The sequence below is a fragment of the Hemitrygon akajei genome, chromosome 4, assembly GCF_048418815.1.
Source record: "Hemitrygon akajei chromosome 4, sHemAka1.3, whole genome shotgun sequence".
Classification (NCBI taxonomy): domain Eukaryota; kingdom Metazoa; phylum Chordata; class Chondrichthyes; order Myliobatiformes; family Dasyatidae; genus Hemitrygon; species Hemitrygon akajei.
The window spans coordinates 15,152,903-15,173,175 of NC_133127.1; the positions used below are offsets into that span (position 1 = coordinate 15,152,903).

General features: G+C 43.9%; 1 protein-coding gene across 2 annotated transcripts in view; it reads left to right on the forward strand.

The window, feature by feature from the left end:
- LOC140726139 (BCL2/adenovirus E1B 19 kDa protein-interacting protein 3-like) overlaps positions 1-20,273 on the forward strand; it is a 51,400-nt gene that overhangs the window by 21,092 nt on the left and 10,035 nt on the right. For both annotated transcript variants that reach the window (XM_073042112.1, XM_073042111.1), the window contains exon 2: positions 17,747-17,909. In XM_073042112.1, coding sequence (XP_072898213.1) covers positions 17,747-17,909 — 163 coding nt within the window. The remainder of the gene's footprint in view (positions 1-17,746; positions 17,910-20,273) is intronic.

Below are 20,273 nucleotides of genomic sequence, written 5' to 3' on the forward strand. Positions count from 1 at the left end.
TGCTAGAAGAAGTGGCGGATGTGGGGTTGATTTCAACATTTAAGAGAAAGTTGGATCAGTACATAGGCAGGAGGGGTATGTGGGCTATGGTCCAGGTGCAGATCGATAGGATTAGGCAGAATAATAGTTTGGCATGCACTAGATGGACTGAAGGGTTTCAGTACTGTAGTGTTCATGACTATGAGCCATAGAGTTATATACAAGTACAGCCCTTCAGCCCACCTGCTCTGTGTAAAATCATTTAATATGCCTACTCCCAGCTAATTGACTACAGTAATTACTGAGCTTGTCTTGCACACTTTCATCTGTGATGGGACCACGTCTCATTTAGAGGCAAAAGAAACTCAAAACAACTTGTCTGTGTGGTAAAGTAGGAATCAAGAAAATCAGTTTACACAGAAATATCCCACCAACAAGATTGTGATACTGACTGCAGTGGGGGTGGGTGGAAGAGGTTAAGTGTTGTCCGTAGCTGTAGGAAGAGGCTTCCTGTTAGACCATAAGACACAGGAGCAGAATTAGGCCATTTTTCCTATCGAATCTGCTCTGCCATTTGATCATGGCTGATTTATTTTCCCTCTCAATCCCATTCTGCTGCCTTCTCTCCACAAGGCCATAAGACATAGGAGCAGTATTGGGCCATTCAGCCCATCAAGTTTGCTCTGCCAACTGAACATAGCTGATTTATCATTCCCCTCAACACCACTCTCCTGCCTTCTTTCTGTAACCTTGACAACCTTACTAATGAAGAACCTATTAACCTGTGGTTTAAATATACCCAAAGGCTTGGCCTCCATAGCCATCTGTGGCAATGAATTCCACAGATTCTCCAGTCTCTGGCTTAAATTCCTCCTCATCTCTGTTCCAAAGGAATGTTCAATTCTGAGGCTTTGCCCAAATGGTGGGGATCTTTTGATGGGACATTGCCATCACAGAAACATCCTCAAGAAGGTCGAGTCTGCTACTCTCTGTTTCTTGCCTTTCTGCCCTTTTGAATTGTTGTACCAGACCATGACGCAACCAGACAGAATACTTCCAACAGTACACCTGTGAAAGTTTGTTGTAGCGATAATTTAAATTATTTCCCTCGAAGTTCATCATGTCTGAACAAAGAAATTGGGCTGAAGTTTATCCTTAGTCACACACATTAGACCTCGCGTGCCCCAGCATGCCTGCTCTGTATTCTAGTACCAAGCATCAACTCCAGAGAAGTGGGTGTTAAAGGTGTGCAGATAAAATCCAAACAACCGATCACAAATTTCCATGCTGTAAGCGTGTAAGAGCATGGTTGTAGCGGTGACACTATCTGTCACTCAACAAGCTTGCACGCATTCAACAACGTACAGTGTAGAGGCCTTCCATTGGTTGGGGTTGACCATCGATGTTGCATCCTAGCTCTTGCCCACAAACCAGTGCGGTATGATCTGGGGAGCAAGCTGTCGCCTGTGCAGCAGTCTTCCCCTCTCCTCACATCCAGTGAGTCCAAAGGAACAGTAGGGACCAATGCAGTTTAGCACCAGCGGCGATGCAGGAGTTGTCAGTCAGTATAGAACTCAACATGAGACTGCCTGTGGAACTTCAGCTCTGAATTTTTCCTCGGGGTTGGCTCTCAAAGCCTTCCTGTTGAGTGGGTACAGCCGCGAGGCAGTGGGGGTTTGAGATCAACACATACAAACACGCTGGAGGAACTCAGCAGGTCGGGCAGCATCCGTGGAAACGAACAGTCAATGTTTCGGGCTGAGACCCTTGGTCAGGACTGAAGGAGGAGGGGGCAGGGGCCCTATAAAGAAGGTGGGGGGAGAGTGGAAGGTGCCAGGTGAAAAACCAATCAGAGGAAAGATCAAGGAGTGGGGGAGGGGATAGGCAGGAAAGGTGAAGAAGGAATGTAAGGAATGTACTATGGGTAGTAGAAAAAGACAGAGTCATGAGAGAGGTGATAGGCAGCTGGAAGAGGAGGCAGAGTGAAAGTGAGATGGGGGAAGGGAGAGGGAGGGAATTACCGGAAGTTGGAGAATTCGATGTTCATACCAAGGGGCTGGAGACTACCCAGCGGTATATGAGGTGTTGTTCTTCATTTGGGGTTTGAGATCAGTTTCCCTTCTCCTAGGTGTGTTGCCAACCATGGTTGACGAACTCCATCTGCCTGAAGCAAATGGATTTAAGGCGCCAGTATCCCACCTTTGCCCCTTCTCCCGTCAGTAGAAACAGATCCGCTGGGCCTCGTAGCTAAGTCACACTTGAATGTCAGGAGCTGGACTTGGTTATCAGATGCACATCATTGGAAGCATTTATTATGTAGTGGAAGCTTATCTCCACCACTACCAAACTAACCCCCTGCCCCTGCTCTGACAACTTTAAGAAACGGTGGACAGTGTAAAATTGCCATACCAGACTATGATGCAATTAGACAGGATACTTTCAACAGGTGATCTCTGGAAGCCTATTGTAGCTTTAATTTACGTTGAACTTCCCAGGGAATCATCATGTCGGAACAATGAAACTCTGATAATCCAGCAGGACATCTGCGGTGTTGGATTGACATATTTCAGATTCTGATTTATTTATGACATGTACTTTGAAGCATATATTGAAATGCATCGTTTGCATTAAGAACCAACACACTCAAGGATGTGCTGGGAGCACCACACGTTATGGCACCAACATAACATACCTGTAATGTTCAACACAGAACACAACAGGCAACAAAATAACAACCGCAAAATAGGGCCCAATCCTTCCTTCCTCCTTACCACCTTCCCACTGCACACGTGCACTGTCCTCTAACGCCAGGGCAGGCTGTCTTTGCTCTCCAGCCTCCAGTGGACTCGGGGATTTGCCAACGTTGGGCCTTTGACTTCCCCTGTGAACTCATGGATTCACAGACATTGAGCATTTAACTTCCCCAGCAGACTCACAGAGATTCTCAAACTCAGAGCTCTGGTCATCAGTCTCAACTTCTGGACTTCCAATCGACCTCCAGACTTCGATCTTTGGTATCCACCCACTACTTGCCAATGATCACAAATGAGAACTCAGGATGAGGATCTCCAACTCCAGGCCTCGATCACCAGACTTGCTACCCAATATCCATATCCCATTCTCTATGTATTCATGTCTGTACAGTATTTAAACCTTTCTTAAATGCCTCTATCATGTATACCTCCGCTACCATTCCTGACAGTGCGTTCCAGGCACTCACTAACCTCTGTGTAAAAAGGTGCGGAAAAGATCCACGGGGATGTTGACTGGAATCAGAATCCGGTTCTGTTATCACATATATATAACTGGGGTGCCTAAGACTTTTGCACAGTAGTGCAGTAATTTTACATATTGCACTGAACTGCTGTTGTAAAATAAAAACTAATTTCATGACTTGAGTGATGATAAACCTGATTCTGATCTGGGTCCCTATTGTGGACTGAGAGTGGGAAGGGGGCAGGGAGAGGGGAATCATGGTTGGGGAAAAGGGAAAGGGAGAGGGGAGAAAGCGGGAAGCACTGGAGAAACATTCTGTAATGATCAATAAACCAGTTGTTTGGAATCAAATGACCTTGCCTGGTGTCTCAGGGCTGGGTGTGTTTGCACCTGCATCATCCCCCACCCTGGCACTCCTTCTCTGCCACCTGTCCCACACCCCTCCCGCGGTTCTCCACCCTCACCATTCCCAACATCCTTTGCTCCCGCTAGATTTGCAAACTTGCTCTCTGGTCCACATTGACAAATACAGTAAACACAAAGTACACTGCAGATGCTGTGGTCAAATCAACACGTACAAACAAGCTGGATGAACTCAGCAGGTCGGGCAGCATCCGTTGAAAGGAGCAGTCAATGTTTCGGGCCGAGACCTGATGAGTCCTGATGAAGGGTCTCGGCCTGAAACGTTGACTGCTCCTTTCAACGGATGCTGCCCAACCTGCTAAGTTCATCCAGCTTGTTTGACAAATACAGTACTGTGCAAAAGTCTTAGGCGCCCTAGCCATCTATTTGTTCCTAAGACTTTTGTACTGTATGTTGTGAAATTGGGTGTTTTGTGGCAGCAGTACAGTGTAAGACATAAAAGTTACTGAGTTACAAAATATTACAGAGTTAAAAATAGTGAGGTAGTGTTCATGGTTCAGGGAGAAACGTGGACTAGATGCAGGCAAATAGTACTAGCTCAGGTAGGTGTGGATAAGGTGGGCTGTAAGGCCTGTTTCGCTACTGTATAACTCTGTAATTAGTGAACCCAGTGGCTGGAGAGCAGAGGTTCCCAACCTGGGGTCCACTGACCCCTCGGTTAATGGTATTGGTCCATAGCATAAAAAAGGTTGGGAACCCCTGCTGTAGAGAAAACACAGGAGTTTGAAGGCAGCATGGGAACTGGAAGTCCCAGTGAGTTGAAATGGTGTGACCTTGGTGATTTTAAACAGCTCAAAGATAGCGTCACTCGGTGAAGGAGCAAACTGAAAGGCCACACGGAGTTGGTGTTCAAAGTAACAGGCAGTTTATTTTAAAACTGGTGCGTGCCAGGAGACCAGTCAACTTGGTACTGCACAGAAAATGCTGGAGGAACTCAGCAGGTCAGGCAGTGACTCTAGAAATGAATAAACGGTTAACGTTCCAGGCTGAGATCCTTCTTCAGGACTGAGCTGGCATACCAGTTTTTAATAAATTGCCCAAGTTCATGCCCAAGTGGATTAGTTGATTGAGCTTTTACAGCTCTTTTATTCTCAGTTGACAAGATTAACAGAAAAACTACATTTTAGTAACAAAATGGTGGCTACAGGAATACTTAAGTAAAAGACTAGGTCCCGCTTACAGGATAAAGTAATTACCCTCAGGTTTCACTGCAAATCCGATTTTTAAAAAAAAAATCACAACAATGGGTGCACATTATAATGAGTGATGTTCTTGAAATTTGGGAGTCACCGCTACTGCATTCCTGTCTCTATTTAATCCATTTTCTATGACAACAATGTGTGTACACCATAACATAAATAGAAACACAAATCTAGGGCAACACACACAAAATCCTAGAGGGACTCAGCAGGTCAGGCAGCATCTATGTTTTGCATTGAAGTTTTGGGCCGAGACCCTTCACTGGAACTGGAAAGGAAGGGGGAAGAAGCCAGAAGAAGGAGGGGTGAAAGGGAAGGAGAACAAGGTAGAAGATAATAGGGTGAGGCAGAAGGTAGGTAAGGGGGATGAAGTAAGAAGCTGGGAGATGATAGGTGGAAGAGGTACAGAGCTGAAGGAGAGGAGAGTAGGCCATGGGAGAAAGGGAAGGAGAAAGGGCAGCCGGGGGAGTTGATTGGCAGGGGAGGAAAAAAGGGATAAAAGGAGAGCCAAAATGAATGGAAAAAGAAAGAAAGAAAGAGAAATTACCAGAAGTTAGAGAACTCATCGTTCATAGCATCAGGTTGGAGGCTACACAGACGGAATATGAGGGGTTTCTTCTTTCATCTGAGAGTGGCTTAATTGCAACAGAGGAGGCCAGGGACCAAATTGATAGAATGGGAAGTAGAAAAATAGGTAGCCACTCGAAAATTCTGGCTGTTCCTGAAACTTGGGTGTTGTCACTGCTGCATTCCATGTCTTTGTCTGCAGTTCCCTGTTACCACATTAGCACAGTCCACTTCCTTGTTTATGAACTATTAGCTCTTGCAATTTGTTCCCCTACAATACCCAGTGCTCCGGGTATCAAGCTTTGCCAAGATTTGAAGACACGAGTTATCAGGAAAGGTTGAATAGGGTAAGACTTTCTTCCCTGGAGCATAGGAGAATGAGGGGAGATTTTGATGGAGGTAATACAAAATAATAAGGGGAATAGATAGGCTTTTCCCGCTGAGATTAGGTGAAACTAGAACTGGAGGTCATGGGTTAAAAGTGAAGGTTGAAATATTTAAAGGGAACGTGAGGATAACTCCTTCACTCAGAGTTCGGTGTGAGTGTGCTGTCAGGAAGTGGTGGATATGGGCTCAATCTCAAAATTTAAGGGAAGCTTGGACATGTATTTGGATGGGAGGATTATGGAGGACTGTGGTCCAGGTGTGGGTCAATCGGAAGAGGCAGAATAACAGCTTGGCATGGACTGGATGGGCCAAAGGATGTGTTTCTGTTCTGTGACTCTGCTAAGCTATTGAGATAGCAGATTATCTAAATTCATCTGTACTAACTATAGTCTGAGATGTCCAGATGTTTCGATGACTTAACCTGTTAATCTGATTGCTGCTGCCAAATTCAGCCCGTTATGTTAATCATATTTATTCACTGAGAAACATCGTGGAATAGACCATCCAACCCTTTGAGCTGCACAGCCCAGTAATCCCCTGTTTAACTCCAGCCTAATCACTGGACAATTTACAATGACAAATTGACCTATCAACCGGTAGTTCTTTGGACTGTGGGAGGAAACATGGTTATGGGGAGTATTTGCAGGCTCTTTACAGGCAGCCGCGGGAATTGAACCTGGATCGCTGGTACTGTAAAGCGTTGTGCTAGCCGCTATGCTATTGTGCTACCTGATTCCTATTAACTGATTATACTATAAAATCCAACTCTGATCTATTGTATCTATGCAACTATTGGAAGAGTTCAATAGTTTTAGTCAGTGAGAGAGTGCCATGATAGGCTAGCAGGTAAGGGTGAGGGAGTACATACAATAGAGGTAATTTATGTCATGTCTTAGACTTAGTTGGGGAGAGGATAGACAAGCATACATAATCAGATTTAGTAGCACGGGACTGAGTGAGAGTATTTGATGGCTATGGGCCTGTACTAACTGGAATTTAGAAGAATGAGGGGCAATCTCATTGAAACCTATTGAATATTGGAAGATCTTGATAGGGTAAATGTGGAGAGCATATTATGTTTAGTGGGGGAGTCTAGGACCAGAGGGAAGTCTTGGAACAAATGAGGTTTCTGCAACTCCTGCCCAATGGTAGCTGCAAGAAGATGGCATGGCCCGGATGGTGGGGATCTTGAAGTGGCTGTAGTCCTTCTGTTTGAAGGAGGAGGTGCAGTGACTCCGAAAGATCAATGATGTAGATCAGCGTACAAACACCGAACAACCTAGGGAACTAAATCTCAACGTATTAAAGTTGAGGCACAAGTAACACCTTGTCAAAAGATTAAGCTGGAACTAATCTGAAATGGGTATGGGCAGAATTATTTTGGCAGATGAACAGCTTTAAATGCATTAGCTATTAACTAATGAGCCAAATTTTCACTGTTGCATTGAACACAGATCAGTTCATGCAGGATCAAGCCGTTCGGTCATGATGCTGTGTTCCATTAATTAAATGAGTAATTCTATAGTATTAAACTAGTAATATATAATACTTTATATACTTCTATAAATTGGGTAACTCACTATGTAATTATAGTACTTTAATAAGTGTTCTTTGAAACATTTAAAGATTCAAAGTTCATTCATGATCGAAGTGTGTGTATATATTAATATACAATACTGAGAATTGTCTTACCACAAACAGCCACAAAACAAAAAAAAAGGGAACCCGTTCAATGAAAAACATCAAAACCCCTCTCTCGCGCTACAAATACAAATCGTGCAAAAGGCAACCAAAAAAAGTGTGAAACGCCAGAATATAAAACACGAACATGAGAAAATCCGCAGATACTGGAATCCACGCAACACACACACAAAATGCTGAAGGAACTCAGCAGGCCAGACAGCATCTATGGAACAAAAACACAGTCAATGTTTCGGGCCAAAAGCGGAACAAGTGCTACATCTGCTTCTATAACTCCTCTCTCACTACTATTCAGGGCCCTATACAGTCCTTCCAGGTGAGGCACACTTCAACTGTGGGTCTGTTGGGGTCATATACCGTGTTTGGTGCTCCTGGTGGGGCCTTCTGTATATTGGTGAGACTCAATGTAGGTTGGGAGACGGCTTCACCGAGCGTCTACGCTCCAACGGTCAGAACAAGCGGGATCTCCCTGTGGCCACCAATTTTAATTCCACTTCCCATTCCAATTCTGATATGTCCATTCATGGCCTCCTCCACTTTCATGATAAGGTTACACTTAGGTCAGAGGAACAACACTTTACATCCCCCCCTTTTTTCTTTCTCCCAGGGCCTTTCACCAATCAACTTCCCAGCTCTTAGCTTCATCTCTCCCCCTTGGGTTTCACCTATCACCTCCCCCCCACCCCCCACCTTTCAAATCTACTCCTCAGCACTTTTCTCAAGTCCTGCCAAAGGGTTTTGTCCCAGAACAGCGACTGTACTTTTTTCCATCAATGCTGCCTGGCCTGCAGAGTTCCTCCAGCATTTTGCATATAAAACACAAAATTGAAAAGAGTCCAGCATATTCAGTTCAGCTCCAAGTTCATTACCTGCAGGCTGCCCTGTTTGAAAATCCCCCAAAACCAACCACTCTGTGAGCAGAAGAGCCTGTATTGTGCTGTAGGTTTTCTATGTTTCTAAAATAGCTAAAAAAAAAGGAGCGACCAGCAAATGGAAGCCCATCATACCACGAACCTCAGAGCACAATCCACAAACCGCGTTGATTAAACCTTGCTCTGGCATCATCCTCTGATGGCATTGTTTGAGAGAGAGAGATCATTGGAACGCAAGGATCACCCCTCAGGAGCAGCAGGGAGAGGAAGAGGGACGTCGTCCTTTGACAACGCTGGTAGACAGCACTGAACGCCCATTTCACCTTCTTTACTCGCCTCGATGATTTCAATCTTCCTTGGCACTTTAGTCGGCGGGAGTGGCAAGGAACTTTAATTAAATGAATAAATTTTCACAGTTTCAAAGTATACTTATTGTTGAAGTATGTATACTGTATACAACCCTGAGATTTATCCTCTTGCAGGCAGCCACAAAACAGAGAAACAGCATGGAACCCATTTAATAAAACACTGCACTGAGGTGATTAAACCTGTACCTTCCTCCAGCAGGTAGGTGTGTGTGTGTGTGTGTGTGTGTGTGTGTGTGTGTGTGTGTGTGTGTGTGTGTGTGTGTGTGTGTGTGTGTGTGTGTGTGTGTGTGTGTGTGTGTGTGTGTGTGTGTGTGTGTGTGTGTGTGTGTGTGTGTGTGTGTGTTATAGATATATTGGTCAAATGCAGGCAGACGGCAAACTAAACACCCACGTGTCTTCTGCTGTCATCCTCATCAATTTCAATCTTGCTCGACGTGTAATCAGTGAGGAGTAATGGAGTCGACCACGGATTTGCGTTCCGTCTTTAGAAAATGACGGCCACACCAGTAGAAAACTAGTAATTATAGTATTAAACAAGTAATTATATGCCTAATTAAACCAGACTCTGTTCCTGCATTGTTGCACATCACTGTGCCTGTCAAAGAACCTATATTGTACTTGCTTCCAGTACCACCCCAAGCAGTACTTTCCAGTACACACCAATCATAGGGTTACACAGTGGCATAGTGGTTAGCTCAACAGTTTAGAGTACAGGAGACAAGGGTTCAATTCCCACAGCTGCCTGTGAAGAGTTTTTATGTTCTCTTTGGTATTTTTAAATTTAAATATATATCCTTTGAACTTACTCCTCTGACCTTGAATGCATGCATGGTGTGATACAGTAGAGTGGCACTTAGTGGATGCTATTACAGTGCCAGCTGTTGGAGTTCAATTCCTGCTGATGTTTGCACATTCTCACCATGACCCTGTGGGTTTCCTGTGGCTGCTCTAGTATCCTCCCACATTCCAAAGCTGTACGGGTTAGAGTTAGTAAGCTGTGTGCATGCTATGTTGGCAGTGACACCTCTGGGCTGCCCACAGGGCATAGTCAAATTGCGTTCACTGACGCACTTCACTGTTAACATCTCTGGTGTTAGACATTGCAACCTTGATTTTTTTTGAAACATGTTGGCTATGCCTCTCATATAAATTTCTAACAAGTCTTCCTTCATCCTCTATTCCTCCAAAGGAAACAGCCCTTGCTTGTCCAATCTTTCCTTGTAGTCTATTCCCTCTAATCCAGGCAATGTCTAGCCAAACATCTTCTGTACCCTCCTCCATTCCTTACAAGTCTGACCCATAATGGGGGGCGGCATGTGTGACGTATTCAGAAACTGGTTAACAATGGATGCTTCAGCGAATTGACTGATACCAGATTGCGTGTTGCTGTAATTAGTGTACGTAACACTTGTATGTGTAACCATCACTAGGATTCTATTACTGTGTACAAGAAGAATATGCCTGTTCCTGGAAGAAATTGCAATGCCCATTTAGAGCTGGGTGAGAAGAAACCTGAGACATCCAGTACCCACCTTCAGCACAAACATTGTACCCCTTATTATGTGTCAGTATATAGTGTAAGTAGCTTGGTGCTTGGCAGACTTGTCATGGTGCATGTTGGCAAAGGCAGAACCCAAGTGCGGAGAAAAGACGAACTCCCATGTGAAGACGGCAACCAGGGTTTATTCATAAGAAACAAAACCTCAGGGCATCACCGCAAGTGTAACTTTCTCAAAGCTAGGATCCAGCGAGGAGTCCGCTTAAATAATAACAATGTGGGAAAACCTGTGCCAGTCAAAATAAACTTACCAAGATTAGACAGAAAGCACAAGGGCTTAAAGATTTTTGTTAGGTCAACAATTAGCAAATTCAGGTGCTCTAGATACCTTGGAACCCATCGCTCTACAGATTGCTGCATAGGCCCGAAGAGCTCATGAAAGAACACCCTCTGCATTCGGAAGTTTGTAAATTGCTTTAAAGAAGAGTCCTCTCATGGAAAAGAGAACCCAGGTCGCCTGCACTGTAAAACGTTGTACTAACCACTATGTTGAGTCTGTTTCTATATCTTTCTTTGCTCCACGTCTATCCTATAGGGAGTTTGTACATTTTCCCTGTGACCATGTGGGTTTCCTCCTGGTGCTCAAAGGGCCTATTCCGCAGAGTATCTCAATAAATAAGTAAATAAGATGAGAAGTGACTTGATAGAAGTGTACAAGATTATAAAAGGCATAGATAAAGTGGATAGCCATAGACTTTTTCCCAAGGTGGAAATAGCTAATATGAGGGTGCATAATTTTAAGGTGATTGGAAGAAATTATTGGTTTGTACTACCCACCTACATACTCTTGAAGCAATATTTAGCAGCCAATTAACCTAACAACCCACATTTTTTTTGAGTGTTGGAAGAATGTGAGGCACTTGGAGGAAGTTTATGATCATAGAACATTATCTCCAGCACTGGAGATCGGGATTCTGCCCTAGTGCTGTCCACTTTCACACCCACTTGCCTACCTCTTCTGTCCTTGTCACTTTAAGCATTTTTTTGCACATTACCTCTGTGTGCAGTATTGTATTTTACATCATCAAAGTCAAGTTTATTGTCATCTGCAGCATTGTGTCCATTTTTGTGAAAGTCGGTCGTAGTGTTATTAAGCTGTAGGGTTGTGCTGGTTGGTTCAGGAATCAGATGGAAGCAGCTGTTCTTGAACTTGTTGTTGTGAATCTTCAGGCTTCTGGACCTTCCGCCCTTTGGTAGCTGTAAGAAGATGGCATGGCTCCAATGATGGTGACTTGGGTAATGGTCGTTGCCTTTCTGAGGCAGCGCTTCATATAGTATTACGGATGGTGGGCAGGATGTGCCTGTGATGCATTGGGCTGAGCCTACCACCCTCTACAGCTTCTTACATTGCAACACACTTGAATTTCCGTATCACACCGTGAGGTACTTTTGAGAGTAAAAAGTGTTCATTGAGAAGCTGAACCTCTTTTTTTTAATATATTTTTATTGAAGGAATGACACAATACAGAATACATAATGGATTACATTTTCCTCCATTTTGCTTTTATATCTTACCCCTAAACAAACCTCCCCTCACCCTCCCTCCCCAAACATACCATGGCAGCTAATGTATTTACAATACAACAATTCACAAATACAAGTACGGACATTTCACAGCTATAGCCCCACGCTACTTCAAGACGAAGGCCCACACATATCCACAACATCTCAGATGATCCAGAATACACTCACATTACAATTCATCAGCCACCCTGTGAGGTAAACCATATGCGTGTTAAAAGAGAGGTAACTTCCCAAGTACAATCAGATGCCCTCAACTCGAAGGTAATTCCTTAAGACTCCCAAAATATGACAAGAAAGGTCCCCATTTCGAATAGAACTTTTTCACAGACCCCCTCAAAGTACATTTAATCTTTTCTAGTTTCAGAAAAAACATTACGTCCTCTAACCAAGCAGCTGCAGATGGGGGAGTGGCAGATTTCCAAACTAGCAAGATTCTCCTACGTGATGTAGGAGATGTAGGGCCAAAAATGATGTAAATGCAATGATATCTGACTGGTTTGCATTTAAACCTGAAGCATCATATCGGAACAATGAAACTCTGATACACCAAATACAGCTATAAGTGGGCAAGGTCTCAGTGTCACCCCCAAAACCTCACTGATAATTTTAAAAACCAGTGCCCAATAGCCATCAAGCTGAGGGCAAGACCAAAATGCATGCACTAAACCAGCCGGAGAGAAGGAACGCCTGTCACAGCCAGCGTCTATCCCGGGAAATTGTACGAGCCCCAGTCTAGCACATGATGACGAGGAATGAACCCTATTCAATGCTTTTGCCCAGTATTCCTCAGCCAGGTCCATACCAAGGTCATCCTCCCATCTAGTCTTAGTTTTGTTTAGATCTCGAACTTCCAAAGACATCAGCTGAGAGTATACAACAGAGATCAGCCCTTTATTATTAAAGCTAAGAGTCAGTTTTCCCCACAACATAGCAAGTGGTAGATCAGCAAAAGAGGGAAATTTTTCCTTGACAAAGTGGCGAATCTGCAGATATTTAAAAAAAATGATTATGCGGAAGGCCATATTTACTGCGCAGGTTATCAAAACTATCAAATATATTACCAGTGTACAAATCCTTAAAGCGCAGAAGACCGTTCAAACCCCATCGTCTAAAAACTGAATTGAGTGTGGAGGGAAGAAATAGATGGTTTCTATGAATGGGACCCAAAACTGAAGCTGATGTGAACTTATAGTGGCAGCGAAATTGATTAAAAATTTTGAGGGTGGAGAGCAGGACCGAGTTAGATGTGAATTGAGAGGATCTCAATGGCAAGGAAGAATACACTAAAGCTTGGAGAGACGAGGAGTGGCAAGACCGTGTCTCAAGCAGGCACCAGCTTATATCTGGCTGGTGAAGACAAAAAAATACCTTCTGAATGTTCGATGCCCAGTAATAATGAATAAAGCTAGGAAGGCCCATTCCACCTATGTCACAACCTCTTCGGAGAATGTGCTTATTAACCCTTGGGACCTTATTTTCCCAAATATAGGAGGTTATAGCTTGGTCGACTGATTTGAAAAATGACTTAGATAAGAAAACTGGCAAGTACTGGAACAAGTAAAGAAATCTGGGAAGTACAGTCATTTTCACTGATTGAATTCTCCCAGCTATAGTAAGTGGTAAACTGCGCCATCTCTCAAAATCAGCCTTCATTTGGCTAACCTGAGGCTTGTAGTTAGCTTCAAACAGAGATGTAAAAGAGCGAGTAACGTGTATTCCTAGATATACAAAACCATCTTGAGATAAAGGAAAAGGCAAAGATTCCTGTCAGATCTGTAGGGCCAAGTTATTAATAGGAAAGCATTTGTTTTTTTGAAGGTTCAGTTTATAGCCAGACTCGGCTCCAAATTGACCTAATAATGACACAATAGCAGGACTGCTACCTACAGGGACACTAACATAAAGTAAGAGTTCATCAGCATATGGGGATACACGGTGTTCTGTGTCCCCTCTCCTAACACCTTGAAATAATGTAGTTGACTTGAACCTCCTTTAAAGGTTCAAAAAGTTCATTTATTATCAAAGTGTGTATGCAGAATACAACTCTGAAATTTGTCTTCTCCAGATTGCCATAGAGTACAGAAAGCCATACAAGTAGTTGAAAGAAAGACATCAATCCCCCCCCCCGCACAAAAAGAAAAAGAAACAAAAACTCACAAACCCCAAACATCCCAGCCCCTCCCTTGCAGAAAAACTAACTGATCACCCAAACCCACCAAGCCCTCCAGTCGGCAAGAACAGGAAAAAAAATCAAGCTGAAAGAGGCCAAGATGAATTACAGTGCAATGCATAAATCTCAGAATTTCAGTAACATCTCTGAGAACATTGGGACCAAGCTGGCCTCTCCAAGGGCAAGAAAGTACAGACGTTGGCACTCCTTTGCTATGTTGCACCCTTTTATCAGAATCTTGTTTAAGGCTAGTGTTATGAAATTTGTTTTTTTTTTTGCAGCATTACAGTGCAAGACATAAAATGTACTATAAACTATAATAAGAAATTGAATATAATATGATAAATAAGGGCAAAAATAATGAGGTAGTGTTTGTTTCATTGGTTTTGCGCTTTTCACTGTATTTATTGACATGAGGTGCTACAGATGCTGGAAATCAAGAGCAATACACACAGTGTGCTGGAGGATCTCAGCAGGTCAGGCAGCATCTGTGGATGGGAATAAACAGTTGACATTTTGGGCTGAGTCCCTTCATCAGGACTGGAAGAGAAGAGGGAAGGGGTGGCTTCTTCCACCTCCCTTTCCAGTCCTGATGGAAGTTCTCAGCCCAAGACGTTGACAGTTTATTTCCACCCATCGATGCTGCCTGACCTGCTAAGTTCCTCCAGCACCCTGTGTGTGTGTTACTCATTGCATTTATTGTTGCCATGTTCACTGTTAACTGAGCTTCATGTAAACCAGGAAATCCAAAGCGCTTTAGTATCTCTGATGATAAACTCATCTGAATCTGGGCTCCTGTTACTGTGATGCAGCAGCTCTACCTGCTGTGTCACAGAGTCCCAGCTTCCTCCCACGTCCCAAAATGTGGGGTTGCTAGGTTAACTGGCCACTGTAAATTATCTCCAGTGTGTGGGAGCTGGTAGAATGTTAGAGAAGAAGGGAACGTGGGGAGACTAAGATAGGGTGAGTGTAAATAGGTGCTTGAGGGTTAGCACCCAAGCATTGGGCTGAAGGGCCTGTTTCTGTACTGTGTTACTTTATAAGAACATAAGACATAAGAGGAGAATTAGGCCATTTGGCCCATCAAGTCTGCTTTGCCATTCAATTATGGCTGATTTATCATCCCTCTCAACCCTATACTCCTGCCTTCTCACTGTAACCCTTGACACCCTTAGTAATCATGAACCTAATAACCACTGCTTTAAATATACCCAATGATTTGCCCTTCACAGCTGTCTGTGGCAAAGAATTCCATGGATTCAACAACCTCCAGCTGAAGAAATTCCTCCTCATCACTTATCTAAAGGGACATCCTTCTATTCTGAGCTGTGTCATCTTGTCCTAGACTCCCCCACTATAGGAAACATCTTCTCCCTGTCCACTTTACTTAGGCCTTTCAATATTCCATAGGTTTCGATGAATTCCAGTGAGTACAGGCCCAGAGCCATCAAATGCTTCTCATATGATGGGCCTTTTAATCCCAGAGTCATTTTTGTGAGCCTCCTTCAAACCCTCTCCAACGTTAAAATATCCTTTAGATAAAGGGCCTCAAACTGCCACAATACTCCAAGGGTGGTTTGACCAATGCCTTATAAAGCCTCAGCAATACCAACTTGCAGATTTTCACTATGATGCCATTGACGTTCTGAGTTATGTATCTTAGCTTTAAAAAAATATCTTTTATCACAACAAATTCCTACAAACTTTAAAAGGAAACAATATTACAGCACAGGAGCAGGCCCCCGTAGCCCACGATGTCTGTGCTGAACATAATGTTGAACTAAATAAATCCATTCTGCCTGCACATGACCCATATCCCTCCATTCCCTCTATATTCATGTACCAATCTAAAAGCTCCATAAATGCCACTATCCTATCTGCTTCCAGTGCCACCCCTGGCAGTGCATTCCGGGCACCCACCACTCTGTTATTAACACGTTTGCCCCACACACATCTGCTTTACACTTTTCTCCCTCACATCTTAAATGGGTGTTCTCCTGTATTTGACATTGCTACCTTGGTTGAGGAGTGGTGGTTGTTGGTGTGAAAAATTCTGTCTATCTATATCATTTTCTAAATTTTTACCAGGTCTCCCCTCCGACTCCCACTTTAGAGAACATGACCCAAGTTTGCCCAGCCCCTCCTGATAGATCATGCCCTCTAATTCAGGCAGCATCCTGGTGCTCTTCTGCACCTTCTCCAAAGACTCCACATCCACCCTGCAATGGGGCGACCCAAACTGAGCTGCATGCAATACTCAAATTGTAATTTAATCAACATTTTATGTTAACAAATTGTGTCCCCCAGTCCTGAAATAAAGAGTGAATATGGAGCTATACAGCACACTACAGGCCCTTTGATTTCGTGCTATTGTGTCAACCTTTTAACCTACTCTAAGGCTGAACTCTTCCTTCCCATGTAGCCCTCCTTTTTTCTATCATCCATGTGCCTGTCTAAGATTAGTTTCTTAATTGTCCTTATGTATCTGCCTCTACCACCAAGCTGGTAGAGTGTTCCACACACCCACCATTCTGTGTAAAGAACTTACCCTATACTTCCCTCCAGTCACCTTAAATTACACCCTCTTGTATTAGCCATTTCTGCCCTGGGGAAAAAAGTCTCTGGCTGTCTACTCGATGAATGCCTCTTATCATCTTATGTACCTCTTATCATCCTGTACACCTCTATCAAGTCACCTCTCTTCCTCCTTCACTCCAAAGTGAAAAAGCCCTACTTTGCTCAAGCTATCCTCATAAGACATGCTCTGTAATCCAGGCACCATCCTAGTAAATCTCCTCTGCACCATCTCTGAAGCTTCCACATCATTGAAAGTGGCATTATAGGTCGTAATGAAAGCTTTTGGCATAGTCACCTTCATAAATCTAAGTACTGAGTACAGGAGTTGGGATGCTATGTTGAAATTACATAAAATGTTGGTGGAGCCTAATTTGTAGTATTGTGTGCAGTTTTGGTCACCTACCTAGAGGAAAGATATAAATAAGATTGAAAAAGTGCAGAAAAATTTACAAGGATGTTGCCGGGACTTGAGGGCTTGAGTTATAAGGAAAGACTGATGAGGTTAGGACTTTGTTCTTTGGGACGCAAATTTGAAAATTAAGAGGAGATTTGATAGAGTTGTACAAAATCATGAGGGGTATAGACAAGGTAAATGCAAGCAGGCTTTGTCCACTGAGGTTGGATGGGACTACAACCAGAAGTCATGGGTTAAGGGTGATAGGTGAAAAGTGTAAGGGGAACATGAGGGCAAACTTCTTCACTCAGAGAGTTGTGAGAGTGTGGAACAAGATGCCAGCACACGTGGTGCATGTGAGCTCGATTGCAACTTTTAGGAGAAGTTCAGGTGGGTACATGGATGGGAGGGTTATGGAGAGCTATGGTCTCGGTGCAGTTTAAATGGTTCAGCATGGACTAGATGGGCCAAAGGGCCAGTTTACGTGCTGCACTTTTCTATCTGTTCTTTAATGAGGGACCAGAACTGAACACAATATTTCATGTATGGTCCAACCAGAGTTTTATAAAACTGAAACATTATCTCGTAGTTTTTGAACTGAAATGGGGCAACCAGAACTACACACAATGCTCCATGTGCAGCCTAATCAAATTTTATACAAGTGCAGTATGTTTTTGTTGGATTGATGACATTTTGTTAATGAATCCTATTCCCCTGTCCTGAAACAGAATGGTTGTATAACATTGAGGTGTCAATGTGTCTTGGGATGCGGAGTCCTCTCACCTTGTCCCAATTCCTCTCTCTCTCTCAGGTTCATGGGTGGAGTTGAACTACAGTCAGCAGAGTGGCACACGGATACTGGAGCACATTCCTTCCTCCAGCTCCATCCACAACGGAGACATGGAGAAGATCCTGCTGGACGCACAGCACGAGTCGGATAGGAACAGTTCGCGAGGAAGCTCCCACTGCGACAGGTGACCGCCTAATCCTGACGTTACCTCCCGCTCTGACCTCTGACCCAGGAGTGCAGCAGCCTTGTGTGTTAGTGTGGGACTTGACAAGAATCTTGGTGATTGAACCCAAATAAGGAAAGCTGACATTGAAGTGAAGTACCATGTAACTGGTTGCTAAGGGTTCTTGGCAGCTCAGTTTGTTAGGGGTTGATTTGCCTCTCACTCCGCGTTCATCTCACTTGTCGTACTGATATAGCCCCTCTCAGCAAAATGGCTAGAAAGAGGGTCCGTCTGTTCATCCCTTCCAACCTGCCCTCCCACCTAATGGATGTCTCCACCAGTGTCAGGTCCCCACCTTTTGCTTCGTTAATGCTGCTCCCCTGAGGATGCGGCCTTAAAGAGCACGGCTTTGCATGGTTGCATCTCCGCCAGTGATGTCCAGGGATGACTCTCCATATTGATGCCATGTGGTAATTCTTCTCTCCATCTTCGCCGTCACCTTGCTTTATAAATAACCTCTGCATAACAGCCTGCTGCATCTTATTTCTTCTCACAGACCATTAATTCCTGAATCTAGTGATGTTTCTGATATTATCTCCCTACCTGTTCCATCAGCTCCCTCTGCTGCTCCTCCCCCTTCCCTTTCTTCCATGGCTTTCTGCCCTGTCCTATCAGATTCCTCCTTCTCCAGCCCTTTATCTCTTTCACCAATCAACTTCCCAGCTCTTTACTTCACCCCCTCCCGGTTTTATCTATCACCTACACCTTGCACTTCTTCCACCCCTCCTCCCTCCTTCCTACTGTGACTTCTTCTCTTCCTTTCCAGTCCTGATGAAAGGTCTCGGCCCGAAACATTGGGGCCTTACTCTTTTCCATAGATGCTGCCTGGCATGCTGAGCTCCTCCAGCATCTTGTGTGTGTTTCTAAGAAAGGTTGTGCTAGAGACTATTGATAATGGCTGGGGTCATCCATCATGTAAAGACACTGCCCAGAAAGCAATGGTAAACCACTTCCGCAGAAAGATTTGCCAAGAACAATCGGAGGCTGGGTGGGAGGGGGAGCTAAAGCAGGTGCTACTCCCTGCCTAAGGATGATGTGCAGGCTAACAGAGGGAAGGAGCACCTTACACCTCCTTTGGTAGAGACGTATCTCTATCCTGCCACCCCATAAAAGAGATGTGTGGGGTAAATGTTTTTTAAAGACACAAGAGAGCAGTGGGTACCTGGAACGCAGTGTCGGGAGAGGTGGTGGAAATAGATATGATAGAGGCTTTTCAATAGGCACATATTCCTGTACAAACATGGGAGGATATGGATCATATGCAGGCAGGAGGGAATACTTTAATTTAACATCATACTCAGGATAAACATTGTGGGCCTGTACTTGTGCTGTACTGTTCTATAGACCATGTTCCTCCTAACCTTCATTGGAGTCACTACAGCAGAGAAACAGACCCTTTGGCACATCAATTCTGTGCTAAACTGTTACTCTGTGCTGGCCCATCAACCTCCACTGGGTCCATAGTCCTCCATACCACTTCCATCCATGTACTTATCCAAATTACTCCTAAATGCTGAAATTGAACTTGTATCCACAGCTTCTGTGCAGCTTGTTCCACCCTTTGAGTGAAGAAGCTCCCCCTCGTGTTCCCTTTCTCCCTTCATCCTTCACCTATGGTCTGATCAGAAATGGGCAATCCCTTATTTTGAAATATTTTCCTCCTGTGTTCTAGATAATTGCTTTTAAAGTGAGTCCCTCACAGGATACACCCTCAGAAAGGCGTATCTGTCAAATTTGATTACATCTCATTCTTCCAAGTTCCAGTGAGGACGAGTAGCTCTGATCTGCGTGTGTCAGCTCTTTTTTAGAGGCAGTATTGATGCTGAGCAGAGCAGAGATTGCCGTGGGAAAGTTGCTTCATTATTCTTGGGCATGCTCTCAGTCAGGGTAGTCGAGTGATTGCTATAGAGTTTGGCACCTTGTTTGTGGCCAAGCCCTGGCTTGTACTCTGACCTGCCTCTCCTCCCTTGTTAAAGCTGAGACTGCTGACAGGAAAAACGAGTCTGTGTTACTGATAAATGCTTATCCCATCACGTTTGCGTGTCTTTCAAAGACATTAAAGGTTCTGAGATATTAAAGTGATAGGTATAGAATTATGAAGGACCTAACATTGCTGCAGTTCCCAGAGAGTTAAAGGAGAAGTCCTAAGACTTCTGAAGATGCTAATGTATAGATTCTACACAAAGTGGCCACTTTATTAGGTACAGCATGAACCAGTCTGGCCATTCTCGTCTGACCTCTCTCATTAACAAGGTGTTTTCACCCACAGAACTGCTACTCGCTGGATGATTTTTAAAATTATTTTTCCCACCATTCTCTGTAAAT